Source organism: Daldinia caldariorum (assembly GCF_022478825.1).
Source record: "Daldinia caldariorum strain CBS 122874 unplaced genomic scaffold F4812scaffold_4, whole genome shotgun sequence".
Taxonomy (NCBI): Eukaryota; Fungi; Ascomycota; class Sordariomycetes; order Xylariales; family Hypoxylaceae; genus Daldinia; species Daldinia caldariorum.
Genome location: NW_025953040.1, coordinates 1,199,393 through 1,221,802, shown reverse-complemented (window position 1 = coordinate 1,221,802; position 22,410 = coordinate 1,199,393). Strand labels below are relative to the sequence as shown.

At 47.8% G+C, this 22,410-nt stretch overlaps 6 protein-coding genes across 6 annotated transcripts; 3 read left to right on the top strand and 3 right to left on the bottom strand.

Moving 5' to 3' along the window:
- The first annotated feature begins 1,557 nt into the window (after positions 1-1,557).
- Positions 1,558-4,086, top strand: F4812DRAFT_308905 (WD domain-containing protein). Its single transcript, XM_047931306.1, has 3 exons — positions 1,558-2,136; positions 2,302-2,429; positions 2,484-4,086. Exons 1-3 carry the CDS (start codon positions 1,808-1,810, stop codon positions 3,851-3,853), a joined length of 1,827 nt encoding a protein of 608 aa, XP_047792296.1. The 5' UTR covers positions 1,558-1,807; the 3' UTR covers positions 3,854-4,086.
- Positions 4,087-5,392: 1,306 nt separating this feature from the next.
- Positions 5,393-7,165, bottom strand: F4812DRAFT_450321 (uncharacterized protein; the record flags this gene model as incomplete). Its single annotated transcript, XM_047936079.1, has 2 exons — positions 5,393-7,036; positions 7,121-7,165. The coding sequence occupies 2 exons, from the start codon at positions 7,163-7,165 to the stop codon at positions 5,393-5,395; spliced, it is 1,689 nt and encodes a 562-aa protein (XP_047792295.1).
- A 6,291-nt stretch (positions 7,166-13,456) lies between these two features.
- Positions 13,457-15,206, bottom strand: F4812DRAFT_308850 (uncharacterized protein). The gene is made up of 3 exons (XM_047931305.1): positions 14,862-15,206; positions 13,640-14,792; positions 13,457-13,578 (listed from the first exon to the last, which is right to left on the bottom strand). Exons 1-2 carry the CDS (start codon positions 15,062-15,064, stop codon positions 13,751-13,753), a joined length of 1,245 nt encoding a protein of 414 aa, XP_047792294.1. The 5' UTR covers positions 15,065-15,206; the 3' UTR covers positions 13,457-13,578; positions 13,640-13,750.
- Positions 15,207-15,821: 615 nt separating this feature from the next.
- Positions 15,822-18,380, top strand: F4812DRAFT_308694 (Nucleotidyltransferase). Its single transcript, XM_047931303.1, has 2 exons — positions 15,822-17,080; positions 17,140-18,380. The coding sequence occupies exons 1-2, from the start codon at positions 16,135-16,137 to the stop codon at positions 18,084-18,086; spliced, it is 1,893 nt and encodes a 630-aa protein (XP_047792293.1). The 5' UTR covers positions 15,822-16,134; the 3' UTR covers positions 18,087-18,380.
- A 73-nt stretch (positions 18,381-18,453) lies between these two features.
- On the bottom strand, positions 18,454-20,181 carry F4812DRAFT_308769 (alpha/beta-hydrolase). Its single transcript, XM_047931304.1, has 2 exons — positions 19,829-20,181; positions 18,454-19,721 (listed from the first exon to the last, which is right to left on the bottom strand). Exons 1-2 carry the CDS (start codon positions 19,898-19,900, stop codon positions 18,822-18,824), a joined length of 972 nt encoding a protein of 323 aa, XP_047792292.1. The 5' UTR covers positions 19,901-20,181; the 3' UTR covers positions 18,454-18,821.
- Positions 20,182-21,350: 1,169 nt separating this feature from the next.
- Positions 21,351-21,778, top strand: F4812DRAFT_457372 (uncharacterized protein; the record flags this gene model as incomplete). The annotated part of the gene is made up of 2 exons (XM_047937159.1): positions 21,351-21,511; positions 21,568-21,778. 2 exons carry the CDS (start codon positions 21,351-21,353, stop codon positions 21,776-21,778), a joined length of 372 nt encoding a protein of 123 aa, XP_047792291.1.
- Between the last annotated feature and the right edge of the window lie 632 nt (positions 21,779-22,410).

Sequence of the window (22,410 nt, the reverse complement as noted above, 5' to 3'; positions counted from 1 at the left end):
ATACATCTCTGGCACAACACGCGGGTAGCGATAGTGGATATGCCGGATAGGTGCTTAACCCTATCAGCGGTACCTATTACCTGGAAATCCGGGGACCACCTGGACAAGTCTTAGGACAGCTCTAAACAATGACCCCTGAGTGGGAAAGCGCGTAACCAATCGGAAAATTGGATGCGCGCGTGTTCCTGTGAAATTTAGCTGGTAGGTTACGTACATGTAAGCAAAAATAATAAACAATCCAACCGCGCCCAACTATATACATACAAATACCTCTCCCTCCCTTTTTACCACAACGTTAGGTAGCACTGCGAGGGGCAGCCTCCGCTTTCTTTTGCTTTCTGTTATGAAAACTTAGGTACGTAAAAAAAGGGAGTGGAACAAGCGCGTCAATTTTCAATCTTGCATCGCGAATTCGGCCGCGCAATGGGTCCTTTAGTTTTTGTATTTTGACGTGTTGAATTACTTGCAGGGTAATGGAGGACCTCTGTTGTTGTTATTGTTGTTGTCTTGGTCAAACTCACTTGTCCGTTTCCGGTTGCTTGGTGCTTGCTAGTGCTTGCAAGCTAGTCCTGCCCCCATAATTATCTTTTTAATCTTTTTACTTTTGTTTATATACCTGCAGTCCCATTCTGGCTGTCTGGCAACCGCGAACAAAGAAGGGGAAATGAAACTATGTAAATACTGTTTACATACGCGTTTCCCAGCCACTACCAGAAACTCAGCCCGTTGTCTTTGGCTTTGGAGTACCTAGCTAAAATTATTTCTTCCTTTCAAGGCAAAGTGATAATAGTACCTTAGGTATCTGCTTGTACATAGGAAGAATAATTCATTTATGATTAACTATCATTTCAACTAATATTCCGTATCATCTAAAAAAAAGTTCAAGTGTTGCAATCTGTTGTTGATAGAAGAAAGTCAGAGTCAGAGAATGGGGGGGTGCATGTCATCAGTTTTTAGCGTACTTTGATTAAGGTGTAGGTGGTATTGAACACAGTTTGCGGCCTTCTAATGTCGGCTAAAAAGTTAATCGGTACCTGCTAACAAGCCCTTTTGATGCTTTCGTCAAAAGTATTGTACATCATTGGATAGTGGGGGGTTCAAGCTTTAGCACTGGTAAGCCCCCTGTGTCCGTTGTAAGTCGCGACCTGCAGGCACGCCAAAAAAGCCATAGCAGGAACGAGAGCAGAGCCAGGTCTTTCTTTCCTGGCACGGTCCATTCAGCCCGTCGTTGCCATTCAACCTCCATCCAAGTCCACGAAATTACGAAAACCACTCTGCCGCCTCTTTCCCAACTTGCTACTGTCATTGTGGTTGTTCACCAATTTTTAGCTCACTTACCCCGAATTCCCCTAACAAAAAACTATCATTTGACCATATTCTATTCTCTTCATTTCGCTCTTTTTTTTTCTTCTTCTTTCTATTTTTCAATCCTTTTCCAAAGACGGGAGCAATAGCAGCAGCAGCAGGAAAGCGATCAAAATAATAGGCATATTCTCCCTTGCAAACCACCCCGTCACTTTAATTCTGGCCCGTATCGTCGACAGCAAGAAGAGCATGCGCTAGAAAGAGCTTATTTAACCCCCAGGGGAATCAGGACATATTCGCCGATAATATCCAATCCTCCAACAACTACCCAAACTCTCCCATGGGCTTGGTTTTTACCAACTAACTGATACTCTCGGCTTCCAACTCGTACCAACTGATTCGCGCTTTTTGCCTCGACCATTACGCCTACCGTGCCTCCTCTACCTAAAGAAATTGCCTAGCTTCCACCGTCCCTTCTTGAACTCCATCTGCATGAGAGAAAATGACTATAGAATCTGATTCGGTATCGGCGTTACCGCCGCTATTAAAGCGGCAAGCTCGCGATACGACAAGCCCCGCCGTGCGCACGCCCTCCAGGACAGGCACTCCTCCCCCGCCATCTGATCGAGGAACACTCCAGGTGATGAACAATGTGGAAGGTGGTAATTCGAGGAATATACGTCACGGACGGAGAGGCGAGCGGGCGAGTATAGGCGGTTTCGATCCTGATAGTTTGACGCGGGCTCTCTCAAGGGAACTATCTGCCGACAGACGAGATAGCGCTTCAAGTGCGAGTCCTAGTAGGAAGCGACAGCGCATCAATGGCGACAGGTTAGTAAACGCGCATATTCACCTACCCTAGCGATTAAATATGTTGCCTGGGACTCGGAAGTGTTTGTGACTGGCTGGGATTGGATTCAACTATGAATTTTTCCCTTTCTGTTATAAAACTCTATCTGTGCTCTCTTTATCCACACATGCTAAGAAATTTCTTAGATTTATACCCGAACGCAGCGGTCAGGATATGGTCTCCGCTTTCAGTCTTATGCATGAGGGAGGGTCGCCAGCTACACCCCCGCGACAGAAGAAGCGAACACCACATGGTGAGCTTCACTTCCAACAAAGTAAGCTAGCTTCAATTTTCTGCTATGCAAGGGTCTGATGCTAATTATACCTAGCTGAGGAAGCGAACGACAGATTTTCTCGAGTGTTGAGAGCAGAACTCTTCGAGAACACAATACCGCAGGCTACACCGCAAATGATGTCTCCAGATGCTAATTTGCCAGGTTCGGCACACTCTACACATACTCATAATGGCACGAGATCCCACACACCACCTAACAACCCCCCTCCCTCTCTACCTGCAAGCTTTACGCCATCAACACCTCACAAGAATCTCTTCTCTTACATGTCTCCCCGCCACCATTCCAACGTAGCTGGCCAACCGACGCCGTCCCGGACACCACAGAGCCGGCATGGTCCTAATCTGGATATACGCTCAGAGATATATAGCCTGTCTCCAGTTCGCTTTGGAAGCCAGCAAATGCTATTAAGCCCAAGGCGGCAACCGAGAGCTGTCAGTAAAGTACCTTACAAAGTACTAGATGCTCCCGAGTTAGCCGACGACTTCTACCTAAACTTGGTTGACTGGGGTAGCGCTAATGTTTTAGGCGTCGGTCTGGGCTCGAGCGTCTACATGTGGAATGCGCAAACAAGCCGGGTCAACAAGCTTTGTACACTGGAGGATGACACGGTGACAAGCGTATCGTGGATTCAGAAAGGCACGCACATAGCCATCGGGACTGGAAAAGGCTTAGTACAGATCTGGGATGCTGAGAAGACTAGGCGCTTAAGAACGATGACCGGACACACTGCACGTGTGGGATCATTGGCTTGGAACACTCATATTCTCACATCAGGATCTCGAGATCGACTGATATACCATCGCGATGTCAGGGCCCCCGACCAGTGGATGCGAAAGCTTATGGGACATAAGCAGGAGGTCTGTGGCTTGAAATGGAACTGCGAAGATGGTCAATTGGCAAGTGGCGGAAATGACAACAAACTCATGGTTTGGGATAAACTCTCGGAAACACCTTTATGGAAATTTTCCGATCACACCGCTGCTGTCAAAGCAATAGCATGGTCGCCCCACCAACGTGGTCTACTGGCCTCCGGCGGTGGAACAGCTGATCGAAGGATAATATTCCATGATACAGTCCGTGGATCTGCCATCAACGAGGTAGATACAGGTAGCCAAGTCTGCAATATCTCTTGGTCGAAGAATTCCAACGAAATCGTCTCAACGCATGGCTACAGTCAAAACCAGATCGTCGTCTGGAAATACCCTGCCATGACGCAGGTAGTCAGCCTCACTGGTCACACATATCGGGTGCTATATCTGGCGATGAGTCCTGATGGCAGAACAATAGTTACAGGAGCTGGCGACGAAACCCTGCGATTCTGGACTGTATTCGGAAGGCGACCAGGCCAGAGAGAAGACAGCGACGGTGGGGGACGATTGAGCGAGTGGGGAGTCATTCGGTGACGAAATTAATTCAGCCCCGATCTATCTACTTTACGGTGACAGACTCTACTGCCCCATAACGATATCCACCTAGTTTTACGACATATTTGAAGGGGGCCAAATGGTCTTTTCGCAGTTCCTTGCATCCATCGGCGTTTTGCATGTATGAGTTGAGTTTTACTTTTTTGGGAGGGGGTCCGGATCTTTTTGGAGTCTTACCTAACTATCCATGGTATTGCAAAGGTTGACGGGCTAGTTAATTCGCATTCAATTGCGTTGATGAGCGGCCGGTGGCCGAGATGATATGTCCTTTTTTTTCTCCTCTTTTGGTACGGAACAGCAAGGCGTTGTGGGAAGTAACGAAAGGAGGAGGGGGAGAACGGAAAGGTGAGCCAGACTTACAACGTCTTTGGAAGGGAAAGGAATACGATATGATATCGGTCGGCTGGTAGGCTCGACAAAGGGGTAACGTCAAATGAAAAAAGGTCACTTGGCGTGAACCCGGAGCATCATAAATATTCTTATGATAGCGTTCTGTGAACTACATAAGAGCAAACAGAAAAAAGCAAGTTCGTTAACAGGACGGGAGGTAGTTGTCACGTCATGCATTATGAAGTGAGTTGAGTGATATGAAGTGAATGTATAGCTTGGCTTTGGCATAGTATAGATTATCATCAGTGGCTTTTCGCATACTTACCTACCTTATGTACCTACCTAGTTATTTTGCAAATCGTCTGAGCTTGCTACATGTATTTTCTATTATCATATCGCCGAAGCAGCAGCAGCAGCATCAACATCGGCGACAAGCAAATGAACCATAGACACAACAAACTTATTAGCTATAGCATTAATGGAACTGAAGGTACGGGATCGACATCAATAATTAATTAATTATTCCGTTAAAAAAAAACGGGGTTCTTTATGATTTCTAGCACGCTATGTAATGGTATCGTATCGTAATAATAAACTCTGAAGAAAAAGAGCAGTGTCTCATTAAGTCCCACCATCCGCCCATTTCGTAAACTTCGTTCCTCTTCTTCTTCCTCTCCATTACCCGGTATCGAAGGTTCCCAACCGTCTTATTAAAAACTCCATGTCCTCTACCAAGTTGATATGAAGAAGGGGGGGGAAGGTATTAGGGGGGGAGTAAGGGGGTGAGAAGGATATCGAGATGCAGCGATCCTCCCGAATAATTAGGCTTCTAAGACGTATCTAACTACCTGACGAACTTGCTGCTCACATAAGAGCATTGAGTTAAAAGGGGGGGCATGAACGACTTGGGCACGTATGAAAGTAACGTGAAATCGAAGACGCAAAGTGAGATGAGAGATGATAGTCTTAGGGGAGGAAGAGGTGTCGTCTGGACTTCGAGCGGACTAGAAAAAAAATAGACTACACAATAGTTCCGGGCTAAGAAGATGGGGGTTAATCCAACCAATTAATTCCACTGGCCCACCGAACTTGAAACCATCAAGTCGGTTTATCTCTGATATCTTTTAAGAATCACTTGAAAAAAGTCTTGTGGGTTTTATATCCAATAGTAATGATTCCACCATCCGGTTACGAGACTGTTTCGATGGGTTTCCTTTCCCGCACCGTATCGTTAATACGCTCGTCGATACCACTGGCCATCGAATCACTCTTCAGAGATTCGCCGTTTTTAGTTGTGCTCTCTTCATGTAACAATGGGATCTCATCCACACTTAAACGCCGGCCGCTAGCAGGGTCTTGGACCCGGACGGTCACATCGGCGCCTTCTTCGGTATCGGCCGCGCCGAGCTTGATTTCTGCCTCTACCGCGGGAGTAGGGGCCATTGACGGAGACCCGAGCACATCGGGGCTGTTCTGCCACTTAGCAACCTCAGCCTTCATGGCCTCGAGCTCCTTCTGGAAGCGCTTTCCGAAGACGTCGATGTAAAAGGTTGAACCGTTATATACGCTCCATACAAAGACTATGATAAGGAAGGCGGCCGAGGCCCAGCGGCTATAAAACCACAGGGGACAGGGCAACATGGTCAACACAGCATATAAGTACTGGATTAGCATGAAGGCGAACTCTTGCAGGGTTTCTGGCAATGAGAGCACTATCCTGCCGATCCAGGTCTTGGAGTACGAGCGGCGCAGCCAGGTAAAAGAGGTCGGGCGACCGGCAGCGATCTTTTCACGCCGGCGAACCGTAATGAAGAAGTAATAGCTGAGCTGCCAGAAAACATATGGAATCGTGGACCAGGCGAGCATCGATACGAGATTACCGTAAGCGGTTGGGGAACCTGGCGGAGAGGTCTTAATGGTCCAGAGCGCGGGGAATCGTTCGCGTTGATCCTCTGGCGAGAAGAGGTGAGCCATGCAATGAAGCGTGACGCAGGGCATGATATGTATGAACAGGGATGTGACCTTGTCGAAGTCGTGGAACACGAGCGAATTACGCCACATAATAATTGCCACGGCGTTGTTTCCAAAAGCCAGGCAATACGCAGCAATAAACAGTCTCTTAGAAGCCGGGAAGACCCAGATACTGAGGAAGAGTAGTAAGTTGACGAAGTAACACAGGTCGGCTAAGAAGTAATGGTAGCCGCGCTTCCTGTAAGTATAAAAGCGGATGGGCATGTAGTAGATGAGCTGGACCGTGTACCAGATGTGAAAATACTCGGGGAAAGCACCCAACAAGTAACCACTGATGAAAATGTTCATAACACCACCGATGAACGAGACCTTCTCGCGCATGGTAATAACCTTGGTATCGTTCCATTGCCGGCCGAGTTTCTCCACACTCTGCTTCATCCGTTTTCTGTACCTGACCAACTGTTCGTCCGCCGAGGGCACCCTACGCCGCCACTCCTCGACCATGCGTTCCTTGGCCACCTGGCCTCTATTCTTAAGAGCAGCTTGGGATTTACGGACCTTTTCTCTCTGTGCTGATATTCCCTTTTGCAGCTTCTCTAACTGCTGTGGTAGAGCAAAGTTGTCGAGGAGGTCCAGGACAGTTAACCTGTCTAGAGGGGGATACGAGTCCCAATCTTCATGATAGGAACTGCTTCCCGAGAAGGAAGGGTTCCTCGATATTCGAGGGCTGTTAGAAGCGTCGTCGCCTACTTTGCGCGGATCGACTACGGGTTGCTGGTGAGGTGAAGAGGCTAGAGATGGAGATGGAGTTGTATCGTCGGGAGTTAAAGCGACCTCATCGTCGGTATGTGTGCCCTCCGACTTGGAGGGCGCCAAACTGCTCGGACCGGCCATTTCTGCCAGAGTGCGAATTGGAAATCGTTGGATATCGTTACGAAATGACACTCTTCGAAGAGCCTCAGTTCCTCTTAGAATTAATATGTCAGCCATCTCGGAACAAACAATAGGGGGAGAGTTTCATGAGGGAAACATGGAATGCGTACTTACAATAAGAGCAGGTGACTATCTTTTTGTTATTATTATACTTTAGTATTATTATTCTCTTGCTAGTCTAGAGAAGACACACAGCTTCGCCTTGGCCGTTCGTGCGTCCCGAGTGGATGCGATGTTAGGACCTGGTCCAATGAAATAAGGAACCGATGGCGCCCGAGAAAGAGTTGAAGTTAGAGGCAAAAGAGATGATGGAAGCGAGTATAGGCAGATAGTAGGCGCATGTGATTTTTGGTAGGTGGTAGACACGCGGTGAGATTGCGTGACTCTCTAAAACTTGTGATGGGCAAAAGAAAGGCCTAGGGGGGACCCTGTAATCTGGAATTGATGTAAGATGCGGTCCGTCGAAGATAGGAAAAGTATAAAAAGAGTAGGTGGGCGGAAATATCGAAATTCTAATCCTGTAAGTGGCTTTCGTTGAAGGTCGTGTCTCGAGCGCGAGTTGTGGTTGGTTGAAAACTAAGAAGCTTTGTATTTATTTCTTGTGAGATCTCCAAGTTTGTGACCACCGCAGAATGCATGCGACTTTAAGTTAATAAGCTAGGGAGAGCCGAAGGATGAAGCTGGCCATCATCGGTTTTATATACCTTACGTCCCGGGGTTTGTAGTAGTGTGTGTGTATTGTGTGGTTGTGGGGGTGTGTGCAATGTGTGTAAGTGATTGAGGGCATGTATTTAAATCCCCCGGACGAATGGTTTCAGAGTTAGAACCGAATCCTCTTTTGATTCGTGTTCGATTAGTAGAGGACAACAACTAGCCTTGTTGAGGGGTATGTATTACAATCGTCTTGTGCCATTTACGAAAAGCGACGAAAAGTGAAGGGGGGGAATCAAGAAATGGACCAAGTTAAACTGGATATGATAAATCGATCATAAGCTAATAAAGACCCTGAGAGGTAGGTATGATGATGACGACATTGGGCGTTTACAGTCCGTATACTTATAACACACCTAGGTACCTAGGCATTTATATTATATTTAAAGAGCTACCTGTTAAAGACCTAGGTACCTAGGTATAGGTATCATACTAAATCAATTCAGGTACGGTTATGTCAGCAAGATTCAATAAGAAACGTGACGACCAGAACTTGTTTGTTCTTTCAAGGTTAGATACCTAGAACTTAGAAGAGGTGTATAAATTCAAGGCGCAAGTTGATTGGTGGATTGGTCTACCGCCTAGCACTTGTCTGTCAGCTGCATCGCTCTGGTCGTTAACGGTTACACAAGTGTCTGGCCTGTGCGCCGCTAACAATTAGGTACATGTTCATGTATACTAACCTAATCCCAGTCTCAGAACTTACCTAGAACCTTGGAACCTTTAGGTAAGTTGCAAAGGAAAAAGTCCCCGCGTTCGTACCGATATACAGTCACGTCTCGTACCTAGTTCCCGCAAAAGCTAAAGCTAAAGCAAAAGCGTGGAAAAAGTATGGGCATTATCGTGATACCTGGACCTACCTCTCTCTAGGTACCTACCTACTAAACTTATATTCTACCCACGTACCTAACATAATAATTATTTCTTGCATCTCGGGGTACGTTTACCAATACTTTTCAATGCGCCGAGGTGCTCAGTCTTAATATACCCTTTCTATCCTTTCACTGAAATGTCATAACTGAAATCGCAATTGGATCCAAGGCCGCTTAGCGACGCTGGATCCTTTTTTTCGCATACTGCCTCGCGTCGCGTCCTCATCTAACCAACACCAACCCACCACACATTTCGAGATAATCCTTTTAACAATTACGCCAAGATGGGTAAACTAATTCGTCTTGAGCTATTCAGTACGTATACGTATACTTATATTGTTATATTATATTATATCATCAAGAACCTCGACTATGCCATGTTGCTAACATTATTATAAAGATTTCAAGTCATATAAGGGCCATCATACCCTCCTCTTTGGCGATTCGTATTTCACCTCCATTATCGGCCCAAATGGATCTGGAAAATCCAATTCGTACGTCCCACCCCGTCCTATTCCATCACCGATATTTGCGCATTATATATTAACTCGAGATCTTTTAGTATGGACGCCATCTCCTTCGTCCTGGGTATCAAATCTTCACATCTACGTTCCGCCCACCTGAAAGATTTAGTATATCGTGGCCGAGTTCTTAAGACCTCCAGGATCAACGATGACGGTTCGGCCGCCGAGCCCACTACGAATGGACAGACTAACGGTCATGTTAATGGCGATGACGATGATAAACCGAACCGTAGTGACCCCAAAACCGCTTGGGTTATGGCTGTATACGAGGATGATGCCGGCGATGAGCAGCGGTGGAAGCGTAGCATTACGAACCAAGGATCAAGCGAATACCGCATCAACGACCGCGTCGTCACGGCTCAGCAGTATAACGAGGCCCTCGAAGCTGAGAATATTCTTATCAAGGCCCGAAACTTCCTCGTTTTTCAGGGCGATGTTGAGGCCATCGCGGCTCAGTCCCCCCAGGACTTGACTCGTTTAATCGAGCAGATTTCAGGCAGTTTGGAATATAAGGCCGAATACGAGAGACTCCAAAGCGAAGCAGAACTGGCCGCCGAAAATGCTAACTTCCAGCTCCAGAGACGACGTGGTATTAATTCTGAAATTAAACAGTACCAGGAGCAAAAACGGGAAGCCGAGAACTTCGAGAAGAAGACGGAGGAGCGTGATGCTGCTATTGTTACTCACATCCTCTGGAAGCTGTATCATTTCCAGCAGATTATGGATGATTCTAGTGCTAAGATCCAGGATCACCAGGAAAATCTCAAGGAGTTCCGACGAAACGTCGAGTCATTCGAAAGGAAACTCGAAGCTGCTCGTAAGGAGCAGGCGGACGCCGCAAAGGAGGTCCATAGGGTAGAGCGACAAATTAAGCGGCAGGAAAAGGAGATCGAGGAGAAGGAAAACAGTCTCATTCCCATAGAAGAAAAGGTGCAACAGACAACTTCCCAGGCTGAAACGATACGAAATAGGATTGAGGGTGTCAGGAAAGAACGAGACGAGCAGCGCAAATTGATCGCCAAGATCGAGAAGGACTTGGCCACAGTTCAAAAGGCACAGAAGCAATTCGAAGACCAGTGGAAGGAGACGATGAAGAAGCAAGGAAAGGAGCTAAGCGACGCCGACCGGAAGGAATACAACTCCCTTAGGGCGCAAGCTTTAAACAAGTCTTCAGAGAATCTGGCCAAGTTGGAGAACCTCAATCGACAGCTAAAAACAGACGAGGTCACTGTAAATAGCTTGAAGGGCAAGGTCGATGGCTATCAAGCTGCTGTAGAGAAGCTGGAAATTGAATTGGCAGCTATCCAAGAGCGAAAGCGCAATACCGAAGCTACCGTGAAGCAGCTCTCAAGCGAGATGGACGCCAAGAAGAAAGAGTTTAATCAGATACAGTCAGAAAGAGTTAGGACCAATCAGAGACGGACAGAACTCGACGAGAAGCTTCAGGAAGTCTTGAAGAAGTTATTAGACGCAGACGATGGAAAGCGCCAAAATGACAAGGAAGTGCGGCTCAAGGAGGTGGTCACCGCTCTGAAGCGCATCTTCCCAGGAGTGAAGGGGAGAGTCGGCGAGCTTTGCAAACCGAAACAAAAGAAGTTTGACGAAGCTGTCATTACTGCACTTGGGCGCGATTTCGACTCTGTCATCGTAGACAGCGAGAAGATTGGTGTCGAGTGTGTGCAGTATTTGAAAGATCAGCGTTACCCACCAATGACTTTTATCCCATTAGACAATATCAAAGTCAGCGCGGTGAATACGGCTGTCAAAGGAATTTCTGGTGCTCGCTTAACCATTGACGCCATCGACTTCGACCCCTCCCTCGAGCGTGCCATGTCTTATGCATGTGGCGGCTCGATTGTTTGCGATACACTAGATATCGCCAAGCATGTTTGCTACGATCGGAGGATCCAAGTCAAGGCTGTCACATTGGAAGGGTTTGTAATTCATAAGGCGGGTTTGATGACCGGTGGACGAGGCCCAGATTCCAAGGGAAAACGACGCTTCGAAGAACATGACGTACAAAATCTTCAGAAGATGGCAGATAAATTCCGAGAGGAAATCGAGAAGATACCCAGGGCTGATCGACGTGGTGTAGCAGAGGAATCTTTGCAGAATGAACTCGCGGGGCTTGATCAGCGCTTGGCATTTGCCAACAACGAACTGGCTGCATTCAACCAAAACCTTGCCAGCAAGAAAAAGGAGCTGGAACATGTGAAGCGCCAACTTAAGGAGTGGCTGCCCAAGTTTAAGGAAGAAGAGAATAAGTTACAGAAGACTCGAGCGGCCGTTGAGAAGTTCAAGTCTGCAATAGCCGAGGTTGAAGACAAGATCTTCGCTGATTTCTGTAAACGACTCGGCTATTCTGATATACGAGCATACGAAGCACAACAAGGTAGTCTTGAACAAGAGGCTCACGAGAAGCGCACGCAGTTTGACCTCCAAAAATCAAGACTAGAAAGCAATAAGAGCTGGGAGACGTCGAGACACAAGGAGACGGAGAGCAGGCTTCAACACCTTGAGGCCCGCCTTAAGCAGTTATCTGAGGATATCAAATCCTATCGAGCAGAGAAGAAGGCTATCGAGGAAGCGATGAGCAACGACCAGGATAATCTTGCGGCTTTACAAGAGCAGCTGGACGAGTACAAAGAAGAGCTTGCGAAACGCACCGAGAAAGTTAACACAGCCAAGGCGGAAGTGCAAAAGAGAAGTAAGGAGATCGAGAGCAGACAAAAAGCAATCAGTGTTTTGGAGACGGAGGTTCAGAAGAGTAGTGCTAGCAAATTTGCTCTATTGAGACGATGTCGACTGGAACAGATCAATATCCCCCTGATTTCAGGCTCACTTGACAATCTTCCAAACGAGGATAATCTTTTGCACCAAGACCCGGACGCTATGGATGTGGATGATGGTGATGATGCCGAGATGATGGACAATGCAATGGATGACTACGGCATCGAAGTTGACTTCGACCAGTTGGATGATGATCTGAAGAACGTGAGTTGATAAGTCAAAATTTGTCAAGTATAGAAGCTAACTGGAGACAGCCCGACGACGAGAGTATAGAAGAGAGGATACAAGATAAGATATCATCGCTCACGGCAGAGTTGGAAAAGCTCAACCCCAACATGCGAGCGATAGAACGGCTAGAAGTAGTCGAAGCGCGACTCAAGGCCACAGAACGGGACTACAACGAATCGAAGGCAGCATACGAAGCTGCCAAGGAAGCTTTCGATGAGGTCAAGGCCAAGCGCTTCGAGCTGTTCAACAGGGCATTCGTACACATCCGGGAGCAGATCGAGCATGTCTACAAGGACCTGACGCGGTCGGACCAGTACCCGCTTGGCGGACAGGCCTACCTAGACATCGAGGAAGACACGGACCAGCCGTACCTCTCGGGCATCAAGTACCACGCGATGCCACCTCTTAAGCGCTTCCGCGATATGGAGCACTTGTCCGGCGGTGAAAAGACTATGGCCGCCCTGGCCCTGCTTTTCGCCATCCACTCTTACCAGCCTTCCCCCTTCTTCGTGCTCGACGAGGTTGACGCCGCCCTCGACAACGCCAACGTCGATAAGATCAAGAACTACATCCGCGAGCACGCCGGCCCCGGAATGCAGTTCATCGTTATCAGTCTCAAGACCGGTCTCTTCCAGGATAGCGAAAGCCTGGTCGGCGTATATAGGGACCAGGAGGTAAATAGCTCGAGGACGCTGACTTTAGATGTAAGTTCATACACCCCTCCTTTCTTGCTCGTTGCTTTTTATTTTCATCTTACCTCTTCACCTTGCTCTTCGTCTCTCTCCCTCACCTCCCCCATGCTTATTCACAATCATAATCATCATCATAATCATCATCATACTAACTTATTCTTCCCAGCTGCGCAAATACGTGTAAGGTCCAGGTCAGTTCTACAAGAAAGAGATATATTTCTAGAGAGGGGGATGGAGCATGTCACGAGGGACGGGTTCACGAACGACTTGGTAATGAGTGGTGGTTTGCTTAAAAGCATAGGATGGGGGGAGGAAGGGGAGCAAGTCTCGGATTATAACCTACCTCCTACCTTAGCTTATGTAGGGGCTTTGCCGAACCCATTATTACGTTGAAGGATACTTTCTTGCCTGTAGATATCTTTTGACGAGCTTTTAAGAAAAACACACCCTATTTGTACTTATACGTATTACTCCTTCGGAACAGTGTATGTGTGTCGTATCGTATCATATATAGTATCGCCTTGACTTTTTTTTTTCTCTTCCCATTTCACACCTCCCTACTACCACCCAGTGAATTCTCTCAAGATATAAATGCAAAATATTTATTATCCTTTTTTTCTGTTTGGACGCCTTGCCCGATGTATATAGGTAATCTAGCGGAAGTCAAAAACTAGGTACCTAGGAATCAAAACCATACAGAACGCTATGCCTTACAGTGAATATATATTTATGGTATCGTAACCCCCTCCCTTTCCATGGACCCTGGTGCCTGCAAACCGAATACGCACACGCCCACGCCCGCGCATAAAATCTTATTAGTTTCGTTCAGACGTCCTCGAATTGTACGTCATCCTCGTCCTCGCTATCACCACCCCGGTTCACTGGTTCCTCCAGCTTGACCTTCTTGGAAGGTCTATCTTCTGATGCGGGTGTATCTGCGGCGCTAGTAGGGCCACTAGACGCGGGGCGCTTGTCGCCAGTCGAGCTGACGTTCGCGGATATTTCCACAAACTCTTCGTCCTCGCTCTCCTCCACGTCCTCATCCTCCTCCTCGGCTTCTTGCTCAGCCTTTCGTCTTGCTTCCTCATCTCGGGACTTCTGTAAGCTCTTGAATAGCTCCTCCATAGCCTTGTCGTGCGAAGCGTCGCCGACTAATTCGTCCGGCTTCTTATCGCTGGTGTCGTCCTTGACTGCCAAGGTCGAGTTGGCACCTCCAAACGACAGACCGGAGACGGTGCTGCGTGTATGCCACTCCGGTAGCGCGTTCATCTGAGCAACCTCCTCCTTGCGGGCGCGTTCGGCTTCCTTCTCGGCGTCAGTTGGGCCATCCGTGTCCGTAATGCTAATCGCAATACTCTGGGGGCCAGTGTTCGCCATACCCCTGACGGCGGTTGGTTTCGCAAGAGATTCGGCGACGACCGAAGGGGCGATCTTATTGGCTTCGTCGCGGAAGACGGGGGCGGCTTGGGATAGTAAAGTCTCGAAGTCGACGTCAGGAATAGTAACGGCATCGAGCTTAGGTAGGACTTCGATAATGAATTTAATCTGACTGTTTAGTCGAGTGGAGAGCTCGTGGCCACCGGCCTCGCGATCGGGGTCGAAGATCAAAACTGTATTGCAACGGTGACATAGGAAACCTCGGACGGGGTCGTTGTTGTCAACAACATCTAGCATAGTCCATTCGGCCTTGCAGAGAGGGCAAAAGTATTCCTTCTTCTCCTGCTGGGGGGTAGCCTCGCCCTGGACTTTCTTGTCGAGTAGGAAAGTTCTATACTTGATGGCGTCAATGGCTTGACGGTAATCGATGTAATAGTAGATGCGATTCTGAGGTTTGTCTTTGCCTTCCCGGATCTCGGGTCTCAAATGGCTACGACGACAGCAATTAGCTCAAGGCATATTTTAGACAATAAACAAGGGCCGGCAAAGGTGGCCATACATCTGCAGTAAGTGATCTTCCCTTAGCTTGCCGCATATTCTGTGCAAATCCTTTGTGTTGAGGTGCATCAAATAGGACAAGTCGTTGTCGCGAAGAGTGGTATGGCGAACCAGGGCATCAATGATGAGTATCATTCTACGGTCTTCGGGGTTAGTATAGAAAGCGCGTACGACAGAGCGTACTAAAGTCTGAACCATCTCCATGATGAGGGAAAGATTGAGGGGGGGATAATCGGACTGAGAAAAGGTTGAGGATGAGGAGGATAGAGAGAGAGAGAGAGAGAAAAAGAAGAAAAAAAGAGTAGAATTAGTGATGCCTAGGTATAGTTATGGGTCGATTAAGTAGCAGACAAAGCTACTCCAAGACAGTGAAAGTATTGAATGTATTGAATGGATAACCCATCATTTATCGACTTATTGACAGTTGTTAAAATTAGAAATAGTAAGATGCGGTAGGATATCTTGGACTAAGAGCGAGACAATAGGTTATGCGATATTCTGCGCGCGATAAGGTATTTCGTGCGATGAGCCGTCGTCAGATGCTTTCTCAACGAAAACAACCGCTACAAGTTTCGCATGCTGAATTTAAAATTCAAAATTCAACTCGACCCATCTACCAACCAAGCCCACCTTGCAGGGTTGGATATGCGAATTGATCAATCTTAATGGTCGTGAGTGATGTGATGTTGCAAGTCCTGGTTTCTGAATTGAGCGATTGGTGTGAAGGTTAAATGAAGTTTATTTGAAGTCTACGGATCCTACCTGGTATTATTAGTAAAGTCTACCGGAGCATTTAACTGGCGCGCGTGCTGCGTTGTTCAGTCATTAGGTGGACCTTTTGTAAGGTGGACCTTTTTCGATTTATCGGAAGGTTTCTTTATCCGGCTCCGATATCCTTCTCACCTCGAGCTGTCTCCATTGTTCCATTTAGCTGACGTCACACTAATAGTGAGTACTTCATAGACACTACCTAATACCTGAAATCTACATGTAATTAATCTACATGTAATTCTAGGTAAGGGTTAAGTTAGGTAGTTTTCAATATAATTGATAAAATCACAAATCATGACGTCTCCTAGTACAGCCCACATTAGACTATTCCTCTGAATCTCCCTGGAATAAACTTTTTGATCTGATTTATAAGGTTGCTACACTCAAGAGACAGCGCATCTCTACAAAAGATCTCGTCAATGTCGTTAGAAGAACCTTACTACATGAAATAAAATATGTACTCAAAATGATATATGTTGGGAGGGCAACTTTGAAGGCAAGACATGAATAAAATGTCTCCTGACTTTCCACTCAACTTCCCACTTATCTATCTGCTACCAACGCATATCGAACCCGACAAGTTACCGGAACTGGAGAGTAAAATACCTACTTTGACACATGAGATCAACGAAGCCAATATCATACTCGGCAAGATATCAAATAAAGAAAGAGCAAAGTTCGAATTGAGGCGCAGGAGCATTCTGACTGAGGATATCAACATACCCTCAGCTAGCCCCCTTACTCCGGAGACGCAGGTAGACGATCCTTCTCCGCCATCGAAGAGGAGAAAACTTGACAGTTCAGTCTCTCCTAAACCCGCACGCGATCATACACAGAAGATAACATCCGAAGGTGAGATCCTTGACGACAATGCCAGCACTCTCAGCAGAGTCAGTTGGGATGGACAGGGAACAGAAAGCACCACGGACGAAGACGACAATCCTATCCTCAGAGTCGTCAAGTTATCCTGGTTCATGGACTGTTTGGCTCAAAAGTCAATTCTTCCAATAGATAAGTACTTGATATATCAAGGCCGCAGAATACAAAAGATCCCCAGCAAACCTCCACCGAATCATGACGATATTCTTAGGCGCGCTCGGCAAGAAGGTGGAAACGATAGTTCTGGAGCGAGTGGACTTTTACCGGCGTATGCATCTGCCTTGCAGCATTCTAGAACATCTTCCCATGTAAAGCGTCCTGAGTTAGTTCACGAAACGACATCGGAGCATGAGCGCCGCTTATACTTGACACCGATTCCGGAATATCTACGCACGACTTACTCTTGTCAGCGCCCAACTCCCGTGAATCCTCCAAATAACTCTTTCATCGACGAGCTAGAAAAGATTCGGACGCTCAGAACCCTTGAAGGTGACAAGATAGGTGTCAGAGCATACTCTACAAGTATCGCTTCCTTGTCAGCTTACCCCTATCTCATTTCACATCCAGCTGGTAAGTACTTAAAGCCTCCCTCGTATAACATGTACATATGTATCTTACTTATATTATAGAAGTAGAGAGGCTCCCAGGATGCAGCGACAAGATTGCCACACTTTATCAGCAATGGAAAGCGAATGGTTACCTGGAAGAGGTTGAAGATGCGAAAAAGGACCCGAAAATGTCCGTGCTTCAGCTATTCTACAACATATGGGGCGTTGCAGACACTACCGCTCGCGACTTTTATAAGAAAGGATGGCGAGATCTCGACGACATAATTGAACACGGATGGAATAGTCTAAGCCGAGTTCAGCAGATTGGTGTCAAATACTACGACGAGCTACAGGATAAATTACCTCGTCGTGAGGTTGAAGAAATAGGACAGGTTATACTGAATCACGCCAACAACGTTCGTAAGGGTTTCCAGATGGTCATTGTCGGGGGATACAGAAGAGGAAAAAAGGAGAACGGAGATGTTGACGTTGTCCTTAGCCACCCAGACCCCGCCGCCACCTTTAACTTTGTCTTCGATATCGTTAAGAGCCTCGAGAAAGACAAGTATATAACTCACACGCTGATCCTGAGTACCAAGAATAGCGAGCGCGGGCAGACACCAGTTGCATGGAAGGGGCAGGACCGTAAAGCGGGCTCTGGCTTCGATACCTTGGATAAGGCCCTAGTCGTCTGGCAGGATCCCCACTGGGACAAGGCCGTATCGTCGAGAAACCCGAACCCCCATCGGAGAGTCGACATAATCATCAGCCCCTGGAAGACGGCCGGTTGTGCCGTGATCGGCTGGACGGGCGGCACGACTTTTCAGCGAGATTTACGGAGATACTGTAAGCACGTGAAGACTCTCAAGTTCGATAGCAGCGGCGCGCGGAGTCGAACAGACGGAACCTGGGTAGACCTCGAGAGCGATGCAAGTGGCCCAGCGCCCGATATGCTTACGGCGGAGAAGCGGGTTTTTGAGAGGCTTGGACTGGAATGGCGTCCGCCGGAGGAGCGATGTACGCGGTGATTAGGCATGTGTAGAGTCCCGATTTTCGTAATGGTACATTTGTGGAATCCAATAGATGGTTTAATATGAGGAGGTTGTGAGTATTGTGTCACGTCTGGGATCATTGCTACTTACAGCTGGTCTTTGTCACACCAAGGGGACGGTGACTGTTTAGCCCCTGGGAACATGGTCTTTAGCATTGTGGAAAGGAGGCAAGAAAAGAAGTATAATGAAGAAGCAGATGCTTAGATTTGAGCTTGCGTGTATTTAATATGAGCTCTCGACTGTCTCATATATGACTCTGTTGATATCTGTGGTGATATTACTGCCAATATTCCTTGATGTCTATTTTTCCTTGACCGAAGCCAGGCGCGGTGAGTAAAGCTCAACGGCATGATCGATAGGTACCTCCTACATGTCTAGGAGGTAGAGAAATTGATTTACCGGCAACACTCAGTTTCTATAGATGAATAAATTTAGGTAAGGTACCTACCTAGGTACCTATCTATACTTATATTCTAGGGAATGAGAGAATCCAGTGCGCCCATACGCCCATTTCTTAAAGATCGATTCTCCTTGTTTTAATAGGTACCTAACCTTAGGTACTTGATGCATACCCCTTTTATCGTGCAACGTAACACCAGACTACCACGACGGCCTGTAATTGGACATCGTCACGAATCCCCAACCCCTATTTTCCCACATCTTCCCACCTTTTTTTTTTCTTTCTTAGGAGGTGCCTACCTACTTCGTTCATCACAATTTAGCCTCCGGTCTCCTCCCACCATCACCACCATCATCACCACCACCACCACCCGCTCTCTGCAGTATCCAATCCCCCACGTCTTGATAAAACTCCTCCTTCCCGGGGTCGGCGTGCAGCTGGTGCGCCCACCCCTCGTACGACTTGAACTTGGCGTCCTCGACCTTCCGCCCCTGGCTCTCCCACCACTCCCGCACGCGCTCGTAGCTCGTCACCATGTCCGCCGTCCCGTGCGCCAGGAACACGGCGCGCACGCCCGGCCGGAGCCGCAGCTTTCCCGACGCCAGCCCCTCCGCGCGGTCGATCATCCCCGCCAGCCCCTCCAGCGTGCCCGTGTAGTGCAGCAGCGGGTCCGCCGCCAGGCTCGCCTGCACTGCCGGGTCCCGGCACAGGTGCTCCGGCGGCACCGGCCGCACGAGCGGGAAGTGCGGCGCCACGCGCGCGGCCAGCCGCCCCGACAGGACCGTCAGCCGCCGCGGCTGGACGGCGGGGGCGAAGCCCAGGAAGGGGGCCTCGAGGATCCAGCCGCGGATCCTGGCCACGATGTCGTCGTACGCCGGGGTGCTGGCCAGGGCGAGGACTTCGCCGCCGCCCATGGAGTGGCCGAGGAGGAATACGGGGACGTCATCATTATCACTGTCGTTACGATCTGCGGAAGAGGACGCGAACGCCCTCTCCCGGATGAAAGCCGCGAGATCCGCGAGCACGGTGGCCGTGGGCCCCGAGCGTCCGCGGTCCGAGGGCCGGCGCACGCTCCTCCCCCAGCCGCGCTGGTCGAAGCCTAGGACCGCGATGCCCCGCCGCGCGAGGCTCGGGAACAGGTCGTAGTAGCGGTCGATGTGGTCGCTGAAGCCGTGGACGACGACGAGTTTTGCTTTTGGGGGGCCGGAGGGCTGAAAGAGTGAGGGAGTGTGTGTGTTAGTTTATAAACAACTGCGCATATAACAGGTATGTATATGCAAGGACCTAGTGTGTATATATAGGTAAGGTATGTACTTACAAGCCAGGACTTGGTGTGCAAGCTTACGCCGTCGACCTCGAAGGTGCCCTCGACGATGTTGATATCTCCCATTTTGGGATGACGAGTGGAGATGAAGAGTAATTAGGATTTATGGGATATAACAAGATGAAATTTTCTTATAGTTACGTCACGTCTATCGTATGCTAGTCAACGGTGATAGTTTCTAAGGTGTATGTTGTTATGAGGTGAAGTGAGAATAGTTTTTGTATACATGACGAAAGAGCCGGGAGCTACGTAAGCAAGAAAGATCATATAAACGATATTATTATTGATTGGTTAAGACAAGGCTTATTACAAAAACGGATACATAAGGTACCTAAGGGTAGGGGCGTTCTAGGTGTTGTTTATATTGGTGACGGGATCGTATTCCTTCGAATAGGAACTTGCCCAATGATGTTTCTGCATCGGGAAGCCTCACCGAGGTAAAGCCCGGATCCAGACTTCCAGGGACCTTGTAAAAGTTCGATCTAGGTGTCTGACACATGTGAAATACAGTGGGGTATGGGTGTTGTAGCAGCCAATGTAAGCCGTCACTGCCACTACTGCTGATGCTATTAGGGACCTCTTTTTATAAGTATGACTTTCTTTAGTCTGCTCATTTTATACTTGAACTTCAGGTTAGGTACCTAAGGTAGGTACTTATCCGTCGATTGGCATATTTTGAGCGGTTGAATATCGAAGAAGGCCGCATTAAGCGATGGATTCTGCGGCACATTAAGTTAACAGTGGCCCACAGCGGGTATACGGAGTGGAGAGCGTAGATAGATCCGGTAGATGGCTTGGTTATATGAGGTAGTGTGTCTGTTGAACTTTTGAGAGAGTCGAGATAGTCGAGATACTGCATGTACGATCAACACCATAACATTCAAAGCGAGAATCTCATTTCTATAAATAAAACCCCAATGACCTAAAACTACCACTCATCTTAAATTGGGGGGTTTTATCTTGGAGAGAGAAACATGAAATTGAATAGGTGAATAAGTACCCAACTTAGATATTTCAAGCAACTCCGTAAGATTGTCTAGTAACATAACTTGCTACAGGTTGATCACTTATTATCCTACGATACACTTGTTGTTTCTGGTCAAGTCAACGGGCTTGGGCCAATGATGTGAGGAAATGGGGCGCATGTGACGCTGTCCCAAGCTAGGCAAATGTTGGCTCCCAATGGAAAGCTCATCTAGCATCACTTAGTGCATTGCACTATCAACGATGGATCCTCAGAGCTCTTTCCCAGCCTTCGTTTTATGGGGAGGGTTTGAGTTCGTGAGATTTATAGATACCGAAAGCGCATCCGAGTTGAGCAATGTCGGGTTCACTTGAAACGACGCTGTGCCACCGGGAATCTGCAGTTCCAATCCTATAAGATCGACCTCATCTCCCCCCCCGCCATCCTTCCAAGGTAAAGCAACCTTTGGAAGACAGCATACGCATACGACCTATCTCCACGACCTATCTCCTCGAATCCCTATACGCCAATTACACTTTAGCATCCTTGAAAATGCCTCGACCGTGGGAATTTAACGAAAATGGCCCTGAGCCGCCGGACGAGGAGCGACGAACCTTGCTTCGGGAAGGCGAGGAAAAAGCACGGCGTGTTTTTTCTGACTTTGTTGACTTCGCTTTCTCGGGCAATATTCTCGAAATTGCATTTGGTTTGATGTCAGTGAAGACAGTTTAGAGTCTAGGGCTACGGGCCGCTGACCCTCGTCTTATAGCTTAGCAACGGCTTTCACGGCCGTCACCACCTCGCTCGTGAGCGATATACTTCTTCCTCCGCTCTCCATCATTCTCCCGTTACGAAGAAACATGGGCGAGAAGTTTGCGGTGCTGAGGCCAGGACCCAACTATAACGACCAAGATGGCTACAATACCTTAGAACAGGCGCAAAATGACGGGGCCGTCATTCTGGCTTATGGGTATGCATAGGTACCTTCATCTTCGAATGCAGATCCCCTCTAATTAACTTCATCGATACCTAGTTTATTTTTAAACCGATTTATCAATTTCCTAGGTGTCGGCCTAGCCCTGTACGGGCTAGCAAGTCTTTATCAATGCATATCGCACGATCCTATCATCAAGCATAACGTCAAATGTCGATACTGCAAAAAGCGGGTTAGCTCAAAGGTGTGTTAATTCTAGGTTAACTTATAAGCAACCGATGGGTCTGACCGGTCTAATTAGGCGATTCGGTGTGTGAACTGCACTAGCTGGCTCGATGGACGGGAAGAACGAATGCGATAGACGATCCGTGGCTCTGAATTGCCCATCAGAAAATGTCAAGTTGATATCGTGTTTTTCAGTCGGGCTAGGTACTTCAAATCTGCCTTCTCTGGGTACGTATTAGATACTCCGCGTAAGCATCATTTTGCAGAGAATGTCTTATCTAAATGCTTTTTGATATGCTTTAGACTGCCTCATTGAGAATGCCCGACTTCACTACTCTCGTCATTGGGTTTTGGTGTTAGCGTAGATCGTCATAGAAGCACCAGTGAAGTTAGAGGAATAGCTTGGAGGGGGAAATCCGGTTTCAGGGGGGTATGGCGTTTGTGTAGGTATTA

Excerpts from the sequence above, each read along its gene's own strand:
- F4812DRAFT_308905 (XM_047931306.1), top strand. The coding sequence starts at position 1,808 with ATGACTATAGAATCTGATTCGGTATCGGCGTTACCGCCGCTATTAAAG. Across the intron at positions 2,137-2,301 it reads CAGCGCATCAATGGCGACAG|ATTTATACCCGAACGCAGCG; the intron begins GTTAGTAAACGC and ends GAAATTTCTTAG. Across the intron at positions 2,430-2,483 it reads TGAGCTTCACTTCCAACAAA|CTGAGGAAGCGAACGACAGA; the intron begins GTAAGCTAGCTT and ends AATTATACCTAG.
- F4812DRAFT_308850 (XM_047931305.1), bottom strand. The coding sequence starts at position 15,064 with ATGGAGATGGTTCAGACTTTAGTACGCTCTGTCGTACGCGCTTTCTAT. Across the intron at positions 14,793-14,861 it reads GAAGATCACTTACTGCAGAT|CCATTTGAGACCCGAGATCC; the intron begins GTATGGCCACCT and ends CTGTCGTCGTAG.
- F4812DRAFT_308694 (XM_047931303.1), top strand. The coding sequence starts at position 16,135 with ATGAATAAAATGTCTCCTGACTTTCCACTCAACTTCCCACTTATCTAT. Across the intron at positions 17,081-17,139 it reads TCTCATTTCACATCCAGCTG|AAGTAGAGAGGCTCCCAGGA; the intron begins GTAAGTACTTAA and ends CTTATATTATAG.
- F4812DRAFT_308769 (XM_047931304.1), bottom strand. The coding sequence starts at position 19,900 with ATGGGAGATATCAACATCGTCGAGGGCACCTTCGAGGTCGACGGCGTA. Across the intron at positions 19,722-19,828 it reads TGCACACCAAGTCCTGGCTT|CCCTCCGGCCCCCCAAAAGC; the intron begins GTAAGTACATAC and ends TCACTCTTTCAG.